The sequence below is a fragment of the Gossypium hirsutum genome, chromosome D02 (assembly GCF_007990345.1).
Source record: "Gossypium hirsutum isolate 1008001.06 chromosome D02, Gossypium_hirsutum_v2.1, whole genome shotgun sequence".
NCBI lineage: Eukaryota > Viridiplantae > Streptophyta > Magnoliopsida > Malvales > Malvaceae > Gossypium > Gossypium hirsutum.
Genome location: NC_053438.1, coordinates 71078156 through 71098080, shown reverse-complemented (window position 1 = coordinate 71098080; position 19925 = coordinate 71078156). Strand labels below are relative to the sequence as shown.

The window sequence follows — 19925 nt, the reverse complement described above, 5'->3', positions numbered from 1 at the left end:
TATAAAACTTTAAAAAATTTAATTCAATCATTAGTGTTATTGACATTAGGTATTTTGGTCACTCATCCTTTAAATCATTAATGGAATATTGACATAACCTATTTTCATTGGCACAATAATAAAATCAGCCCTCCACTATTTATAAATTTTACCAAATTGGTCATAATTTTAAAAATTCAATACATTTAGTTTTTAACTTTATGCATTATGTCAATTTAGTCTTAATTGATAGTTTAAGGACCAATTTAAAAGTTAAGGACCAAGATTCACTTTTGCTCCTTCTAAACCTCCTAAACTTAAGGATTAATTTGAAAATTAGGTTATAATTTAAGAGGAAATTACTAATTCTATCACACGCGCGTATGCGTGTGGAAATCACATATTTAAAACATATACTTGTTTAAAAATAACATACAATATACAATAAAACATATGGTTTAAAATTAATTATATAACCGATGGAGATAATACAATATGTATATTAAAACAAAATTATAAAAAAACATTAAAACAAATATTTGGTTAAATGGCATAGATATTTTAATTATTTTTTAAAAAATAAAAAAATAAAATATTCTCAAAAAATATAATTTTTTCTAATTACGTAAGGATATTTCCATATTTATTTTATCAAATTGGTGACCTGATTGAAACTCATCAAACTTAGTTAGGGACATAATAAATAATATAGATTATTATTTTATATAAAAAATATCATATATATATTTTTTTTAATTTCAACCCAATTTTCAATTATTGGTTCAAATTTTTTTAAAATTTATCATATAATTTTTTCTTTATTAATTTACTATTTTAAATTTAAATAAGAATAAGAATTTAAAAAATTCTACTTATTGATATAAATAATTAAAATTGAAGATAGTAATTAATAGTACATAAATAAAGGATTTATTTTTGGCAAGAAAATAAAGGATTTATATTCTATTAAACAAAAACTATAAAATAAAATCCCAAAAAGACTTCCATTTAACATTACGAATAGGCGGATACCCACTTTCTCTAAATCCCACAAAATTTCCATCACTTTCTCGGGAACAAGAAAGAAAAAGAAAAGACATCATGAGGGCAGAGAAGAGGCTGATCCACGCGGCAACGATGTGGGTGAGACGACAGCCGCCCAAGGTGAAGGCTTTTTTGGCGGTGGTGTCGGGGATGGCGGCTCTTGTTTTGCTCCGATTCATCGTACACGACCACGACAACCTCTTCGTCGCCGCCGAATCTGTCCATTCTCTCGGAATTTCTGTACTCATCTATAAACTCACAAAAGAGAAGACTTGTGCCGGTAATCCGCAATTAAAAAAAATGCTTTATTTTTCTCATTCGATAATTAGAATTTATATTTTTGATTAATTTGTATTTAAATTAAATACATAATGAATGGGTGACTTTGCCCAAATTTAGTAATTAAAAAAAACCGTAAAGGGTAATTCAAAAGCTACAAAATTTTAGAGGTTTCTATTTTAATGCTTGTGCCGATCGGTGATCAATTTTAGCTTTACTCGTTGTTTTCTGGGATTTCTGGCTTTGTTTTTTCTTTTTTTAATTTTTGTTAAGATTGAAGGTATGAGTCTTTTATTTTTGTTTTTGTGACATGAATTCAATTTTTAATATTTAAAGTTTATTGCTTTGTTCTAATTTTTCTTAGCCATACCGATGTGGGAGAGTTTTTTGATTGATTTCTTGTAGGTTTTTAAAGTCAACTATGATATTTATATGTGTGTTTATGTATTTACATGTATACGTATATATATGCTATTAAGTGTTCTTACTATGGTATCATATCAATTTTATATTGAAGGGTTTCTTTTTTATCCAAAGAAATCCGTATATATATATATATAAAGACATCAGAGTTGATATTAAGAACACTAAATAGCATATATATATATATATGTAGATATAGGAGTTGACTTCAATTAGCTTAGTGAATTGATATGATACCATATTAAGAACACTTAATAGCATATATATGTGTGGATGATATTTTTTGTTTGTAAACTATGCTAATTCATTTGCTTGATTAATAAATATATATATATATAGGTGAATGTACCTCAGAGATCCTTCTATTATAGGGACCTGATTAAATTAGTCTCTCTACTATTAAATGGATCAATTTAGTCCCTATACTATTAAAAAGAATTGAATAATTCCAAATTGGAATAGAGTTAATGTTTACTCTCTAACCGAGTTAATATTTTAAAAGTTTTTATAGTTCTGTAAATGAAATATTTTGCTTGGAGTTGAACTGCGGTTGGAAAATAATAAATTTTAAGACATTTTTTATACAGCAAATGTTAACTCTGTTACAGTTTGGACTTATTTGATTCTTTTTAATAGTATAGAGACTAAATTGGTTCATTTAATAATAGAGGGACTAATTTGATCTAGTTCTTATAATACAGGGACCTCCTAGGTACTTTAACCCATATATATGTTATTTATGTAAGTTTGTGCATAAATTGTATGTATGACCAGAATATTTGATTAATAAATAATAGAGTTTTTGGAGCAAAATAAATGCTGCCTCTTTTCTTCATGACATTGCTGCTATGGTTCTAAATCATTTCCCGTTAAAATCCCAAGAAGTCTTTTAATCTTTGTCATTTATTTACACTACATAAACTGTGCATTCTTGATTAACTATGTTTTAACTAAAGTGTAGAAGTTATTTATCGGCGAAAAAATATTGGATTTACTTTGTTTTTGAATGTTCCCAGGACTATCTCTGAAATCCCAAGAACTAACAGCTATATTTTTAGCTGTTAGGCTGTATTGTAGCTTTGTCATGGAATATGATATACACACCATACTTGATTTAGCCACATTGGCTACAACCTTATGGGTTATTTACATGATCCGTTTTAAACTCAAGTCGAGCTACATGGAAGACAAGGACAACTTTGCTATTTATTATGTTGTAAGTTTCCACCTGTCGTCCTAACTTTTTTCTTTACTTTTATGTATGCTGCCCCTGTTCCGGATATTGTTGGGTTTAGAAGTGAATTGCTACCGGCATTATCTCCTTCGGTTCATGCTTTTTAAGTTGATGGATGGTCGTTTTTTGTTCCAAAGCTTATTCTTTCATTCGTATGAGGTGTTTGTAACCCTTGAAACGAATGTCCATGCTTACAGAGGTAAATTACCGGTTAGATTCTCTGTTTGTGATGGTATTCGCAGGGCATATTTATAACTACTTGTCTTACGAGCGTTCATTTGTCCTCAATCATGCTGTTTGTTTCAAACACCATCGTGAAAGTGACCTTGTACTTTGACTTGCTCAGTTTGGTTTAATAGATAGTATCATATAAACCCGTTGAACCAAATCCATCGAGGTGTTACTTTTTGTGGCCTTAGACATTGGCTCATATTAACCGCACTATTATCACCTTTGTCGCTCTTGTGGAATCTTATTGCGATCACTTTCTAGCAGTCATATCCTTGCTCTTTTGTAAATTGGACGCAGGTTATCCCTTGTGCAGTACTAGCTCTGTTTATTCATCCATCAACTTCACATAATCTTATGAACCGAATTTTCTGGGCGTTCTGTGTATATCTGGAAGCTGTTTCAGTTTTACCTCAGTTGCAAGTGATGCAAAATACCAAGGTACTAATGACTTAAAAACTATAGATTACATTTAGAAGGCTTATAAGAGTTCTGCTTTAACTCATCTTCTCGTGCTTTTGTAGATTGTCGAGCCTTTCACGGCTCATTACGTATTTGCATTGGGTGTTGCAAGGTTCCTCAGCTGTGCCCATTGGGTTCTCCAGGTTAGATCGTTGATGAGAGGTTGACCTTGATTGGTTTTGGTTAAAATTTTTAGGGTAAACTACATTAATAATCACTCAACTATAAAAAGTTACAAAATGGTTTTGGTCATTAGCTGGTTAACGTAAAAATGGAAACATCCAAAAATTTAAGATGGTTGGGTGACGAAAAAAAGACAAAATTGAATAGTTGAATGACCAATTTCTAACATTTTATAGTTGGATGATTACTTTGTAAATAATAGACAACTCGAGCATGCATGATGATTGGCCTTGAAGGTCGAATTGATGTCTACTAACCATGTTGTATGTTAACATATAAGCATTCTAGTGCAGCGGTGAAAACATATTTTTATTACGATGGTGATTGATTGCATTGGGATATTAACTCTTGTCTACCGCTTTCAACAGGTTTTAGATAGTCGAGGACACTTGCTGGTTGCCCTAGGTTACGGATTATGGCCTTCTATGGTTCTTATTTCGGAAATCGTTCAAACTTTCATTTTAGCTGACTTCTGTTACTACTACATCAAGAGGTCCATTTACACAAGCTTTATAGTTTAATTGGTCCAAGCTTAAAACATATCATTAATGTTTACTTACATAATCATATTTATGTCTTTACAGTGTATTCGGAGGGCAGCTTGTTCTCCGTCTTCCCTCTGGAGTGGTATAAGTGAAGATGCTGTCGTGTAGTCGTTGATGAGCTTGCTGACTGAAAAAAGAAGTATGACTCGTTTCCGTAATGTGGCAAGTTATCCTTGTTTAAGTTCTTGTTTTTCGCTCTCGACGCCTTTCTTTTGACTCGATATCAGTGGATAGTTTGTATACTTCGGAAGAGGATATTTATATCGAAAACATTTCATAGATGGATTAACTCTTTTTTTTTGTGTCAAATCCTTAAATTATTAGAATAAGCTTTAAACATTGATTTCAATTAGTGAAAAATGCTATTACTATTATGTTATATAATAAAATGGATAAGGGATTCATTGAGAAGCAAGAAGGGGCTCATCAATAGTGTATCTTTTCCTTTTGTACATGTCATGAATCATGATAAGAGTAAATTTTCAAGTAATTTTGACGAAAAAGAAATTTTTTTTCCTTTTTTAAAGATGGTAAGAACACAATCAATGTATTGGTTCTGATGCCAATTTTCATAATTCACTTGGAATCTATTGAATTTCACACTCAAAAAGCTAAAAATATCTCACAATTTTGTACTAGAAAAACAAAAGATACAAGTAATTGTTTGTCTCGTTCCATGTATGAACACAATCAATTTGTTAACTCTGATATCAAATGTTGTAATTCAATAATGCATGCTAAAACTTTTTAACCTATCAAATCTCACACGAGATCAATTTCTTACAGCCCTCAAGAACTGGCATTTACCATGCAAAAGGAAAGCTACAATTGCATTCGTAAGAGGATACACATAACAACAAACATAGACTTATATGCTTGTAAGCAAAATTCAATATAGGGCAAAAGCCAGTGTGCAATGAAGCCTACTATGTAACGTTAAGACTGTCTTATTCAAACACTCGACTACTTAAAAACTATGGATTGTTTGTTGCTGTTTTGATCTCTAAAAGAAACACTCCTCTAATGTTTGCATCTCATGGATGTAAGAATCACAAGTTTTTTATTGTCCATATATTTTTCAGAATGAAAACGGTGATAAGTAGGGACACAATCAAAGTTCAGGCAAGCACTTTCCGCTGATAAAATCGATGACTTGAGTGACAACTTCTTCTAGAGTCGCAGTCACCGCAGCCAAATTCTGCAGGAATTCCTCTGCAGTTGGTTTCTCACCATCTACTATATCGGTCACTGCTTTAACAAATATTGCAGGGACTTTCAAAAGCTCTGCCACATAGGCTACAGCTGCTCCCTGAAACAAAAAACAAGAGGAAAAATTTAAGGGCTTAATGTGTCAAATATTGCAAGGATTAAATAGAATTGTTTTCACTTTTTAAGGGGGGGCCAAAGTGCAATTTTATCACATAGTAACTTTGAATTCTACCATTTATTAGGGGACTAAAAGATAGTTTTTCCATTTGAGGGGTGCCAACGCCCGTGCCTGCCCCCTCTAAATTCGCCCTTGAATAGAAGGACATGAGTTCAAGCTCGTATCATTCTCCGATTTAATGGTTTTCGGGGGGGGGGGGTTATGAGTAATAGTAGAAATTGCATAAAAAAAAAAGCCTCTTTCAAAGTAGCATGCATGGTTTGCAAGGATAATATGATCTATTTCGCAATTTTTCTTCATGACATGGGGGGTGTTTTGGTGATTACCTCCATGTCTTTAACCGTAGCATCGTTTGCGGCAATTGATGCTTCATCATGAGGGGACATATCCAAAGAATCGCCTGTGGATAACTTTCCGGTCTGAAACATAAAGCCAAACCAAGTATAACGGAAAATTATCCTTGGAGTGTCCCTTGACAAAGAGTAATAACTAAAGAAAAACAAATGTACATGTGGGAGACCCGAGGGAGCAGATCAAACAATAACCATGAACAACATGCATATTACTAATCACCAGGTAAATCGAATAGCTATCTTTGTATGAAGTTGATGCAGGTGCAAGCATTTCAATGCGCAAACGGCATACAAGTTATATGGGAATGATAAACAATGGTCTTAACTAACTGATAAGCAATTTCGAGGGAAAGACACTTAGAACAAGGAAACGAAAACAGATTTTAGAAGTTCAGTATAAGCACAAAATACAAGAGTTCAAAACACAGCCAACAAACCAGCTTTGTTGCCGGACGAAGTGGAATACAAGCAAAACAGTTACCTTCAAATTAAGAGCTTTCAAGAGATTTGGTGTTGAGTAGGTCTGCCGCAAACCAACACCGTATAGATCAAAAACCTATATAAGAAAGGGATTGGTATCCTTCTATCATGGAATAAGAAGTAAATGAATTGAAGATTAAGGGCCCGTATTACTCACCGGGATTGGTATTCTTCTATCATGGAATGCAACATGAGATACGAGAAAAACATCACCGATCGCAGCTCCTTTTTCCTGGAAAAATCGAAGAAAATCATTAGAAGCAATGTATACCTAATAGAAATGTAGCTAAGGATCATTGCTATTACAACCGTTCTTCCTTAATTTGAAAAAAAGAGGAAAATTTGGTGCTTGGAATTACCTTAAAGCCGCCGGCAGTGCCAGCATTTATGATTAGGTCTGGCTGCAATGCTCGGATAGATGCATAGGTCACAAGAGAGGCAGAAATCGTGCCAACACTATCAACCCCTGCAAAGAATTAACCAAACAATTCAACAAATTGGGACAGTGAACGGAAGAAACTTGCACAACAGACTCAAGTACTCACAAATAAGTTGAGCATTTTCAAATAACATATGCTCAAAATGTTCGAATACAAATACTATCTAAACAGAAGTTCTCTTTTACCTGATGCAACGTTTAATTACATTCTTTCTTTTTTCCGTGTTTTTGGTAAAGGATTTAATCAGAAAGCTCTTAAATTTAGACAAGAACCATAATGTATAACTTCCAGCCAACTAAGAATTGCTATATCACTTCGAAAGTAAGATTAACAACACTCTGGAAAAAAGATGAACTTTTGCGTGAAAAAGTACTTACCAAAGGTTAAATCTTTTCCAGGCCAAACTAGATTGATTATGATGTCCTTGTATGCACCATGATAATGGATCCAAGGGACCCCTTTTGGAAACCTGCAACATTCATTAACAAAAGAAAAACACATAAGCAATGTTGAATAATAGCCAAAACTAGACAGGAAAACCGATTGAGCCTTAGCTCAACTGGAACCGTAATTAGGAGAATGTGGGCTCGAGCTCATATTTTCCTCCAATTTAAGGGGTTGGAGGGGGGGGGGTTATTGATAAAAGTAAGCACCGTAACAAATAACTAGACATGAAATAATCATCTGATAATTAAGTCCATTCGATTAGACATTGATAGTTTGCTCTTTTCGATTAGTAAAAACTAGTTACATGCAACAACATCGGTTGGACCAAGTAGTAAGAAGCTCGACAAGCTTGCCCCCTGTTTAGGGGTTCAACTTAACTCAACTTAGAACTTTTGATTACTGACACCCGAGGGGAGGTTCTCAGGGGAAAAAAGAACACATAGCATAAAACCAAACACCAAATATACATATCTAACAAGCATAAAATAAATAGTTTTAGCACGTATTCCAATTCAAAAAACATAGCAAGAGAACATTTTTGTTCATAAAACTATAAAGATCCTGCAATAACTCACTATCCATCGAAATATTGATGATTTAAAGATTAACCCAATATCAAAATCGTTGAAACATTCCAAGAAATAATAGAAAAGGGAGAAAAAAATGGGAACTCACGAAGAATGAGGGTTTTCAATCAACTGGAACTTATTCACCACCGGCAAAGCTTCTGTTTGCATAGCTATATCAATAAAAGAAGAAAACCCCAATAAACATCATAAAAATCAATAGAAATAACAAAGATTGAAAAATAAAGGAAGAAAAAGAAAACTGGGTTTATTACCAATGATGATAAGGATCGATGAAATTGGGTGTTTTTCGACTTGAGCAACCATGGCTTCCACTGAAGCATCTGATCCTTCTCTATGAGGAGCCATAGTTGTGTTCTTTTGAAAAGTCTTTTTTATTATGTATATATCTCTCTCTCTTTGGCTTCACCTTTTATTGCCTTTGCCGCTGCTGGTTTTCACCTTCTTCACCTGGGGGTTTTGATTTTCTTTTTCCTGGAAAATCTGGAAATTTGATAGTGGTGGGCAAAAGGACGATGTTATCATTTAAAGATTTTCAACCATTGGTCGAATGAAGGTCCATGAGAGAGGCTCTTGATCTGATGGTCACGCCTGCATGTGCGTGTTTATGTTTACTCATTATATACGGGGAAGCAATTTTCGGTTAAAATCGAGAAAAATTAATTTAATTGAGCAAAAAATATTAGGTCAATAAAACAGGTTGAATAAAAAATTAGTCTCGTTTAAAATATGAATTGGGCTTAAGATTAAACATTCAAGGTCCGAACCGGGTCTAATCCGACCCATTTTCTATGTTTATAAATATAATAAGTTAAGTTATTTTTATACATTATATAATTTATAACATATAAAAGCTAAATCTATAATAACATATAATACTATAATGTAAATATTAAAATTATCTATAAAATTTTAATACATGAAAAAAATATTAAATTAAAATAATATCATTTTAAAAAATTTAAAAAAAATATGAGCAGATTTGGGCAAAAAATTTAGTACCATATTTTGAATTGTGCCGGACATAAGCAAATATAAAGCATGTTAATATTATGCTTTAGCCTGATTCAAATTTAGCCTGATTCAGATCTAGCACAATCCGATCTATAAACACCTATATTCTCACATTTTCATACAGTGTGACTCACCTTAATATTGTCATTGAAGCTAAAATCTTATTGACCAATATAAGGACTGTTAGACATAATACGTCTACTATGTTAGAATATGAGAGAATCATCGCTTTTCAAAATTAATCTCTTTACTATGTTGAAATTTGAAATTTGATCTAAATAAAAAATTAGTCGCTTTTTAACTATTATTTGGTCACATTATTAGGATGAAATGAAAATTCAATTCTTTATATTCAATCAATAATAAGTTTACATATAAAAAACCTGCTAATGATTCACACTTGGTGCAAAAATGATTGGCAAGTGAGATTTCGATGCATATTGCGAGAGAGCAACATGGTTATTGACTGGTAGTGATGTTGGTCGATTAATTATTCTCGAGAAGCCTCCACTGTTTGTGAGACACATCGTGAAAGAAGATAAGCAGCAAACAATACTGTTAGGTGCAGAAGAATAATAATTCTTCTAATATTTTAGTCTTGTTCCAAATTTCTTTTCTTACCATTTAAAAAAATAATTTTAAGTCATCACTTTGACCACGATGGTATCAGGTGAAGAGACTAAAATCATAATTAAACTAATCAAATACATTATGAATTTTCCCTTGAACCCAAGTTTTAACTTTTGACTTATTTGATTGGGTTTTTGTAAATATTAATTTTAACATTAACATAAAATATTTAAAAAAAAAAGTCAAATAATGAATGTTTGAAAGTGAAAGTTGGTAAAGTTATGTACTATCATTAACAAACAACTTCACTTTCAAACATTAACCTAAAAGCCTCACCTTTATTCTTTTTGACCCGAAATTTTGATGTTCCGAAATTCTGATTAAATTTAAAATCGAGTAATCTAAATTGAAACAAATCTCTTTTAATATTGTTTTCAATATTTATAAAACTTAAACCCAATAATTAATAAAGTTAAATTAACTATATATGCCGATTTTTTTATTTAGTCTTTTAGGCCGTCTTTTTTACTTTTAAGAAAATAGGCCATATTTAGAGAGAGAGAAGAGAAAACCCGTCCATCCAAATTATGTAGAAATAAGAAAGAACAAGGAAGACAATAGTTTTATGTATTTCACGCGTGAAAGGGGAAGCAGAACATGGACCACATTGCAAAGCAATCAATCTCTTTGTTTCTGTACTTAAACCCTTCAATATTTCCACATGTGGTCATATTTGTGGCAACTTTCTGAATGTGTTTGTTTCTTTGTGCTATTGTTCACTTGATATCGGTTCGGATAAATAGATTAAATTAGTCTATGAGTAAAATCGTTCGAAATCGGTAAAAAGCGAAAATTAAAAGAAATTTTTTCTTTTTTGGTACAAGAAGCAGGATAAAATCTTAACTAGACTAGACGAGTCCAAGTCATTCCAGAGCAGTCATAATGTAGTATTTGAAGAGAAAAAAATTAGTGATAAATTGATTTATAAATTTTTAATTGTTTATTTAATTATTGTTGGATTAAAAATCGAATTAGGAAGAGGCTATTTAACTAATTCGACCATCAATTCGATTTTTAATATATTGATCTTGACTCAACCCTTGCACTTTGGGCTATGTAACTTAGGTTATCAGTATTGCAGACCCTAAGGCCTAAGCACCTAACTGGTTTATCCGTGCAGTGTTATGTTTAATGATGTTTGAATCGAATCGGTTAGATCGTGAATTGATCGGGATATGAGTCTAGAAAATTATATTAAATTGATTGAATCAGAAACTAATACAAATCGACTAAAAAATCGGTTGAGTCGACAGTTGAACTAGATTTATTTTATTTTTAATATTTTCTAATCAAATCGATTAGATTGACGAACCAATGGCTTGACTGATTCAACCACCGATTTAGATCTAAAATTAGTGGTTGTGCTATGCTTTTATAGCATATTTCCAAAAAAGTTAGTGTTTACAAAACCAGATCAAATTAAAAACTATACATCAGTTCGAAACAATGTAAAGAACTAATTTATCCCATGAACTAAAACGAGTCAATTTAACCAATAGTTAAATTGATTGACTGGATTTATGTTTTTATCAATTTATTTAATTTAAATAAATTGATAACCAATGAATTGGTTAGTTGGATTCCAAAAACATTAAAATAAAACTGGGTTTTTTTATATATAAAATCTGATAATCATAGACAGCTCAAAAGGATGTTTTCATTTGTCTATCACACAATTTTCTGGGTTTCTTTTTTCACTTTGGTACTAAAAAAGCCAGTGAAAATATTGTATTTTGTACTGTATTTGCATGTATTATGGTAATATATTTTCATTAGACAATACAAACCAGTGAAACTGCACATAATGCAACTTAAAAGCTACTAAGAGTTTTTTAACTTAAAATTAACCAAAATTTATTGTCCCTTTTTTCTTTTGTCACCCTTAATATTAGTGATATGCAACTAGGATGATGGTTGCAGTAACGATGAGGACGATGCGAGAGGCTCGTGAACGACAGAATTCGAAGAAATCGAGACCGGGTTGCCTTCTAACTGCAGCATGACGCTTCCTAAGATCTCCGTCAATAGTTTCTTGAACTCATCTTCTTTAACCGCTTTCCCGTCGTCCGCGTTTATCATGTCAAAAGCATCGGCAACGACCTGGTCGATCTGGAGAGATTACGATAACTTTTAGCTAAGTTTACAGCTACGTCCATTGTGTAGAAGATTGTACGTGTAATATATGTCATTTGCATGTAAAAGTATTATGGAGGTCGAGTCTGATTATATTTTGCCCTATCAACTTAAAAAATAGACAAATTAGTTTATATACGTTAGATTAAAAAGTAAATTGGTCCTTCTGTTAAAAATTTTATGTACTTTTACTGTTAAAAAATGATCCTTGTACACCAGCATGAGGCACACGTGGCATGCCACATGTCACTATTTAATTATTCTGTCAATCATGCTAGTTTTCAACAGTAAAAATAGATAAAAAAAATTTAGTAGAAAGGACCTGTTTGCTCTTTGATCTAATGTACAAGAACTAGTTTGCCTATTTTTTGAGTAAAGGGGACAAAATGCAATATTACACCTAGTATAAGGGTCTCTATAGTATTTTTACTTTCATTTGCATTACCTGTTCAACTGCACCTATTGGAGGTAAACTGGCAGATGGTGCCACTACGTCTAGCACGACGCGCAAGTACTCCTTTGATACTTTACCATTACGATCTTTCGGAACATTTTCTAAAGCCGTATTAAGCAACTGCGATCACAAAAAGACGAAAGGATCGATTAGAAACGGTAGCAACACGAGAGGATTGCGTTTCTTTCATACGTCTTAACATATATTACCTTGTCTAGTTCGAACTTGTTGGTTAATAGTCTTTTAATGCCGCTCCCATCGAAAGTGTTCTCACTATGGGCGACGATTACGGGTTGTTCCTTGAGATTTTGAGCCACACGTTCCGCAACTTTCTTGAATTCTTCCAAGAAGGTTTCTTGGGAAACAAGTTTCTCTTGATTGTTGCCATCCCACAATTGCAAAGCCGGTTCGATTATGTTACTTGTAACCTAAGCAACCAAAAACAAGCCACAAACAAGTGGGAAAACACAATTCCCTAATATATTACAAATTGAAGATTTGAACTATTCATGTGGAAAAAAAAGTTAGATTACCCAAGAATCCGGAGAAGGCGGCATTCCTTGATCGACCGTAAGTTTCTCCAAGGCCTGAACGATGCAATCACGCATCGGTAGTACAGCATCATCCGACACAATCTGCGAAAATACGGACAACATCTCCACTTCATAACTCGGACCGTTAATGAACTCCAAAAGATCTTCACCGTCGATACGGAGGATCACGATAGGGTCTCGCTTCAAACCCGCCGCCATACCTAATAGAATATCCGAAACAACCTCTTTAAACTCGGTCTTGCTCACTTTTTCTTGTTTCCCTTGAGTGAATTCATTCAATACCTGGGGAAAAAAATGTCCTAATGTCAGCTTCTATATCCCATTACCGGTCTGATGAAACCATCAGACGCCCACCCCCGCCTAGACCAAAGCCTTCAAAAATAAATTGATAAATTACACTTCGACCCCTCAAAAATTAAAAAAATTTATTAATCCCTTCAAAAATTATGAAATTATATTTTTAACTTCTCGAAAAATTTATAATTCGATACTGACCCCACCCCTGCCTAGACCAAAGCCTTAGGCATGGGAATATGGCTCCATTGTTGGTGTACATTACTATAATTATATCTGCAAATGGTTAGCAAGTTAGGTGTGCAAAAAAGTTAATTCTAGTCCAAAATTGAAGGAATTATATTCATTTTGGTCCCCACTAACAAGAGTTCATTTAATTAACTTAATTGGACCCTCAAAAAATATATATTTACATATACAATTATTACATATATAAGAGCAGCTTGACTTTGTCTTAAGTGACTTATATGAACAGCAAAGTTTCAAAACGACAGCAAAAAGCTTCCACACCATTCGTCACAAAGGAAAATAAATAAAAGACCAAGTGGGGAAAAAGCTAGAAAGTCGACCATAACACCGACCCTGTTGAACAATTGGTTCTCTCGAGCTACCTAGAAGCTAGAAATGGCAATGATCCCTTTATTGAATGGTATAATTGCATTTTTAGTGTTTCTCTAATATAAATAATTTAAAATTAATCTTTTTTAACCTTTTCTAGTGGAAAAATTATAATTTTGTCCCTTTAATTCTTTTAGTTTCATCCCAACCCCTCACATAATTCCCAACTTGTCCCCCCCCAAAAAAATAAAATCATAACATTATGGTTCAATCCTCTGGAAATTGAAAATTACAAGCTCATACAATAGATTTTGACCGGACCGAACCGAACACCGGTCCACAAAGGCAAAGCAAACGACTAACAGATATAGAAGGGGTTCATATGCAAACCCCTTTATGCCTTATGGCATGAACATGCGAAGCTATTAAAGCTGAAAAAAGAAAAAGAAGCAGACTACAAACGAAGAAAAGAAAATGGGAAATTTAAAAGAGAGACAAAAGTGACAAACCTCAGAGTAAATATGGTCAGAATCAGGTGAAGAACCTTGAGCAGGCAAACCGAGAGCAGCACCAATATCAGCCACAGCAGGTTGTAATTCTTTCACAGAGAGGTGACCATCACTGTCTTTATCAAGCTCTTTGAACTTATGGTCGACGAAACTAGTGAACACCTCTTGGTTTTCAACCAACTCCATTATATCCGAACCGTCTAGGACTTGCTCACTTTTCTTCTTTAAAGAGGATGTGTTTGTCGCCATTAAATTCACCCAACTGGTTTCCTTGTGAGTCTTGTGATTTAGCCCAAAGGAGTAGGGTTTTTTGTATTAAGTAGAGATTGAGTAGACCCGTGAGTGGAACACGAGTTAAAGGTGATGATGGGAGTGGGGGTTTTTTGGGGAGGTGAGTGAGTTACCGAGTTGAATGTTCTAGTTTGGGTGAGTGGGACACGAGTTGGATATTTGGGGTTTAGCTTGTTATATATATAGAGAATAGATATAGATGGGGAAAGTGCGGTTTTTTGTTTTGGTTTAATCGAAGTAAGTAAAAGATAGGGCATGTTTGGTTTCATTTTCATGAAAAATCAAACTTTTTGGGTTACTTTAATTACGAAAACAATCATTCTTTTCCGGTTAACGAAGATTAATCTTCTATATTTCGTGATTATTATTTCTAATAATATTATTTTTTGATTATTTCAATTTAATTTTTCCTGATTAATATTATTTGAGTTGATTAAACTTAAAATCAGCTGCTACATTGATTTGAATGTAAATTTAAACTAGCTTAGAAGCAAAAGCTTGCAGCGACGAAGCATAGTATAAATTTTTAATTTAAATCCTTTATAATTTATAAAATCTTAAACTATTAATAATAAAATTATACTTTTGTCCCAAAATGAGAAAATTTTAATTTAACTCTTTAAAAATTATAAAAATATATATTATTAAAATAATAAAATTATCGTAAAAATATACAATTTAATTCTTTCCCAAATTTTCTGACTTCACTACTGACCGCTTGTAATCAATAAAATTTTAGAAACCAAGATAAAAAAATATCAGTGATTGAAGAGGTCTTAATTTTTTTTAATTTTTATGTTTTTTAAATAATTAATTATTATTAGACTGGTGGTTGAATCGTCTAAACAAAAATTTAGTGGCATGATCAATTCAACCATTAATTTAATTAAAATATTGAATGTGACTTCCTACTATATCCGAGACTTGTTGTTTTTATTATTTATAAAATCAATAATACGGTAAAAAATAGTAAATTGACGTTAGAAAATTCTTTTAACCCATAATTTCTTGTATTATGATTATCAAAATAATTATTTTTCAATTAAATAATAATAATTTGGCATTCATCCAAAAGCAAGAATGCCATATATAAAAAGATAAATTAAATTATTAAAATAAAAATCTAAATTAATAATTGAAATCTTTTTATTATATTATAAATTAAAATAATTAATTCAATTCAAATTAGCAAATAAAAAAAATCAAATGTGATATTTTTGGTATTTGTCCATATTAATTTTTGGTTTTCGATATTCAGATTTATTCTAGAAAAATAAATTTTATTTTATAATTTTTGAATATTTTTTAAGATTAAAATATTTTTCAAAAATTTTTAAGTTATTTTTATTATTTTAAATATAAAACATTTATTTTTATTTCATAAAAATTATAATTAATTATATATTAAATAAAACAAAATTCGTTTCGATTGCGAATAATTATCTAAATATCTCGTTTGGATTTATTTTTCGATTTTTCTTACTTAATCCTTTTAATAAATTTATAGATTAGACACGTGGGGCGGTTAGGGAGCCTCCAAAAAATGAAACAAGATATTACATTTATATCTGAACAGGCGAGCGAACCACACAAAAAAGTCTAATGCTCGACCCAACCTTTTGCTTTTAGAGCTTTGTCGGCCCCTACCTAAGATGATGACACGTGGATATGTGGACCCCACTCCGCTTAAGCTTTTTGATTTATTGGAGTCTGTATCCTGTCTCCATCAATGCTACGTGGCCACCACCTGATGGTAAGACATTTATTCAATTTTATCTTTACATGTAATGGAAACGGATTCAGCGTATAAAATTACCCTCTGTTTTTTTTTTAATAGGACATTTATCACCAACAATTTTGTATAAATTATCCTGCATATTTTAAATAATAATTTAATTGAAGTTTAAAAAATATTTTTTTTCCCAATTTGATTACTTAAATTTAGATTTACCGTTCAATTTGATGCCAAAATTAAACAATATTACGTGACCCAATAAAATTATAGATTTTTTATTGGGACAAAAGATAAATTTAGACACCAAATTGAACATTAAAGTTAAATTTAAGTACTTATATGAAACGAAAAATTCAAATTCCAAACTGAACATTGAAGCCAAAATCAAGTACCAAATTGGACTAAAAAACACTCAGGTATCAAATTGAACATTAAAACAAAATATAAGTACCAAATAGTATATCAGCATTTATTAATATTGTAAATTATCATATTTTTTTATCAATTACTAGTCAATTTAAATATTAAATATTAATTAAGATTTGACTTTGTGAATATTTGTCTATTTATTGTATGAATAGCTTAATTTGATATGTTAAAGAAATAAACTGTGTTGATGAAATTTAGAAGGTTATATCCTTTTGTTATTATTATCCCATTAGAATCAAATTGTTTATGTAATAGGTATATATTTATACTTTATTCGTGTGTTTTAAATATGTTCGACGTCACATTTGAATCGATTTTTAACGTTCGAAGTTCGAACTAACAATTAAGTTTAACAATATGGCTTAATTGATACAATATGTTAATGCTCTGATGACTAAATTAAAATATTTTAAGCATTTAAATCATATTTTAAAAAAGTTTGATGGGATTAATTCTATATAATATTAAAAACATTGGATTAGTTTATATGTTTTTTTAAAATGAAATATTACTCAATACAAACACAATAATACGTAACAAAATAAAACATAACATACAACACGATATAATATTATTTGATCAGATCAACTGATTGGATTGAGGATTGATTGAAGTATCAATTTGAAGAAAAAGATTGAACCATTTGAATCATACTAAAAAATTGTTCAATCGGTGAATCGAGTTGGTTTTAAATTTTTTGTGTCATTTTAATTAGATTAGTTTTGAATTTTCGGTTGTATTTGGATATTTTAGATTTATATTGTTTTGGGTTCGGATTAGTTTTAAATTCATGTAATTCAAAGTTAAAACTTAAGTTTTTTTCAGTTTGGTGCATTACATGCTCAAATAATTTTGGATTTTAGTCTTTCTAATTTTAACCATTTTTAGTATAAATTGTTTGAGTTAATTTTAAGAGGTAAATTCATATTAACCTTTTTCTCTCTCTCTTTAACTTTACTTTAAATTATTGAATTTATCATTATTAAATAATTGTTTAATTGACATTAATATTATTATAAATTTGTGAAATTTATGGATTCAAGTGAAATTAAATGAGTAATAACTTTTTCATGTGTATATCGTTGATTAAATAATTACTCAATTGACATTAATATCATCATAAATTCGTAGAAATAGTAGATTCAATTGACATTAATATTATCATAAATTTGTATAAATGGTGGATTCAAGTGAAATTAAATAAGTAATATCTTTTTGAAGTGATTATAATTATTTGATGTTACAATCTCAATTGGTTTTGATGCTCACATGGCTTTGCTCAAAAACCCCTCTCTTTTTCCCACACTTTTTCATCATTTTTAATCATCCACCAAAATTTTGATAAAACAAAAAGAAACCCATTTTTTTTATCTTGTAATTTGATAAATAAAAATATATTAAAATTGGAGTTTATTATGGAATAAATAATAAAAAGAATAATAAATATGAGAATAAAACTCTACTTCTAATTAATCTTGGAGTTCTAAAGTATATCAATTTTATTTTAATTTTGATGGACATCTGTTTAATGATAAAATATTCATAACACTCTCCTGTGTCTCGTTAAAATTAAAAACCTTGTGGGAAAAAATTACTAGTGAAGGAAAAAAAACACATATCTATACTATATATAACATATTGTCTCATTAAAAACCTTATCAAGAAAATTTAGTAGGACAAAACCTTGGTTAAGGGAAAAAAACATATAGCGTATTTACTTCCCCTTATGACAACACCATAATCAGATAATATCTCATATTTTACGTATTTCAATCTTAAATACTAACTATTCAAATAATCACTTAAACATATTTGATATTCTTTTGGAAGTCATGACTAATGAAGATTTTTGGGAAAATATATTTTGATCTCTTCAAGAGTTTCAACAATAATTATAATAAACTTTGACCATGATCCTTCTATACATGTGCAAGATAGATCATTTTATAATTTTTCGTCAATTAGGAATCACTTAGCTCTCGAATTCTATTGGATTCGATCATTGGAATGTTCGAGTGTTTTATTGTAATATTAAAAATATTACAACTCGACCTGTCACACTTGCAGTACATCGCTAGTTTATTAATGTTTGTATTTTTGTTGATTCATAGCCCCAATGCACGCACACCAGGTGGCGGTCAGTAACTAATCAAATAAATAAATGACCAAATAATGAAGTTTGATCAATAAAATCTTAGCATTGATATATTAGTTTTTCTGGAGCTTTCAACTGATTTTGTACTATCAAATATAACAACAATATTGATGTGCTTCAGTACCAATTTTGCACTACCATATTTTGTAGTACTAAATATTGTAACAATATTGGTTTGTTTCAATATCAAATAAAATAAATACTTTTTATCTTAAAAATAGTATTCATTGTTACATTGTCAGGGAGACATATATATATTATTTTCTTTAAAGAATATTAATATAATTGGACAAAAATGTTTGGACATACAATAGGTATGTGACCAATGATCTTATCATATCACATTGATAATATAAGTTGTACCTACCCTTTGAAGGATTTTCTTGAAAACTTTTATTATTATGTTTTCACTTCTAGTGATTATTGTTATGTCACTTATCGCGTCCATGATTATATCCTCTAAACTATTTTAATACTTGCATTGGCGAATGCAACAGACCTAGTAAGGTGGACTTCTAAAGGTTCCAATATATTCTTTGTTTAAGTTTTAAAATCCTCAATTTAAGATGCATATAAATCTTCAAGGGGTTGCGCGGTTAAAGTCAATGTTGAAAATTTAGGTGACGCAAGTTTGAATCTGTTGGTGGATTAAGATTTTTTTAAAGAATTTTGTGTGGGTACATGAAATAACTTAAAAAGAAGAAAGTTTAGAGGAAAATCGTGTTGATAACATGTTATGAAATAAATAATAAAAAGAGTAAAATAATAGAAAATAGGAGAGCAAAAGAAAACATATTTTTTATTGTTCAATAGGGATGTCTACAATACTTCTTCAAAATTTATATTTATAATCTCTACAATACTTCACGAGGGAAAGTTACATTTTTCAATAAAGGTGTTCATGTCGGTTGGACTTGTTTTGAGTTGGATTTAAATTTAGTATTTTCAACCTCGAGTCCATTTGGTTCAATCTGTTTTACCATTCAAAAATAAAAATATGTAAAAAGATAATTTACAAAAATATATAATATTTTTATAAGGGTTAAATATAAAAATTATACATGAACTTTGATTTTATACGATTTTAAAGATTTGATT

The 19925-nt window shown here is 30.8% G+C and overlaps 3 protein-coding genes across 3 annotated transcripts; 1 reads left to right on the top strand and 2 right to left on the bottom strand.

Moving 5' to 3' along the window:
• The first annotated feature begins 937 nt into the window (after positions 1-937).
• On the top strand, positions 938-4726 carry LOC107908675 (ER lumen protein-retaining receptor erd-2.2). The gene is made up of 6 exons (XM_016835914.2): positions 938-1303; positions 2742-2941; positions 3488-3628; positions 3712-3792; positions 4201-4325; positions 4417-4726. The coding sequence occupies exons 1-6, from the start codon at positions 1081-1083 to the stop codon at positions 4463-4465; spliced, it is 819 nt and encodes a 272-aa protein (XP_016691403.1). The 5' UTR covers positions 938-1080; the 3' UTR covers positions 4466-4726.
• A 453-nt stretch (positions 4727-5179) lies between these two features.
• Positions 5180-8690, bottom strand: LOC107908676 (5'-methylthioadenosine/S-adenosylhomocysteine nucleosidase). The gene is made up of 8 exons (XM_016835915.2): positions 8326-8690; positions 8160-8223; positions 7415-7506; positions 6957-7063; positions 6755-6829; positions 6599-6673; positions 6091-6183; positions 5180-5686 (listed from the first exon to the last, which is right to left on the bottom strand). Exons 1-8 carry the CDS (start codon positions 8417-8419, stop codon positions 5489-5491), a joined length of 798 nt encoding a protein of 265 aa, XP_016691404.1. The 5' UTR covers positions 8420-8690; the 3' UTR covers positions 5180-5488.
• A 2616-nt stretch (positions 8691-11306) lies between these two features.
• LOC107908678 (uncharacterized) lies at positions 11307-14753 on the bottom strand. Its single transcript, XM_041089270.1, has 5 exons — positions 14218-14753; positions 12836-13138; positions 12512-12730; positions 12294-12422; positions 11307-11824 (listed from the first exon to the last, which is right to left on the bottom strand). The coding sequence occupies exons 1-5, from the start codon at positions 14464-14466 to the stop codon at positions 11618-11620; spliced, it is 1107 nt and encodes a 368-aa protein (XP_040945204.1). The 5' UTR covers positions 14467-14753; the 3' UTR covers positions 11307-11617.
• Between the last annotated feature and the right edge of the window lie 5172 nt (positions 14754-19925).

Bases quoted from the DNA above. Each gene is read 5' to 3' on its own strand.
- LOC107908676 (XM_016835915.2), bottom strand. From the start codon at position 8,419: ATGGCTCCTCATAGAGAAGGATCAGATGCTTCAGTGGAAGCCATGGTT. The intron at 6,674-6,754 runs GTGAGTAATACG...TTTCTTATATAG, and splicing joins ATAGAAGAATACCAATCCCG to GTTTTTGATCTATACGGTGT. The intron at 5,687-6,090 runs GTAATCACCAAA...TTTTTGTTTCAG, and splicing joins CTACGGTTAAAGACATGGAG to GGAGCAGCTGTAGCCTATGT.
- LOC107908678 (XM_041089270.1), bottom strand. From the start codon at position 14,466: ATGGCGACAAACACATCCTCTTTAAAGAAGAAAAGTGAGCAAGTCCTA. The intron at 12,731-12,835 runs GTAATCTAACTT...TTGGTTGCTTAG, and splicing joins CGCCTTCTCCGGATTCTTGG to GTTACAAGTAACATAATCGA. The intron at 11,825-12,293 runs GTAATGCAAATG...TAATCTCTCCAG, and splicing joins CAATAGGTGCAGTTGAACAG to ATCGACCAGGTCGTTGCCGA.
- LOC107908675 (XM_016835914.2), top strand. From the start codon at position 1,081: ATGAGGGCAGAGAAGAGGCTGATCCACGCGGCAACGATGTGGGTGAGA. The intron at 2,942-3,487 runs GTAAGTTTCCAC...AATTGGACGCAG, and splicing joins ACTTTGCTATTTATTATGTT to GTTATCCCTTGTGCAGTACT. The intron at 3,629-3,711 runs GTACTAATGACT...GTGCTTTTGTAG, and splicing joins AAGTGATGCAAAATACCAAG to ATTGTCGAGCCTTTCACGGC.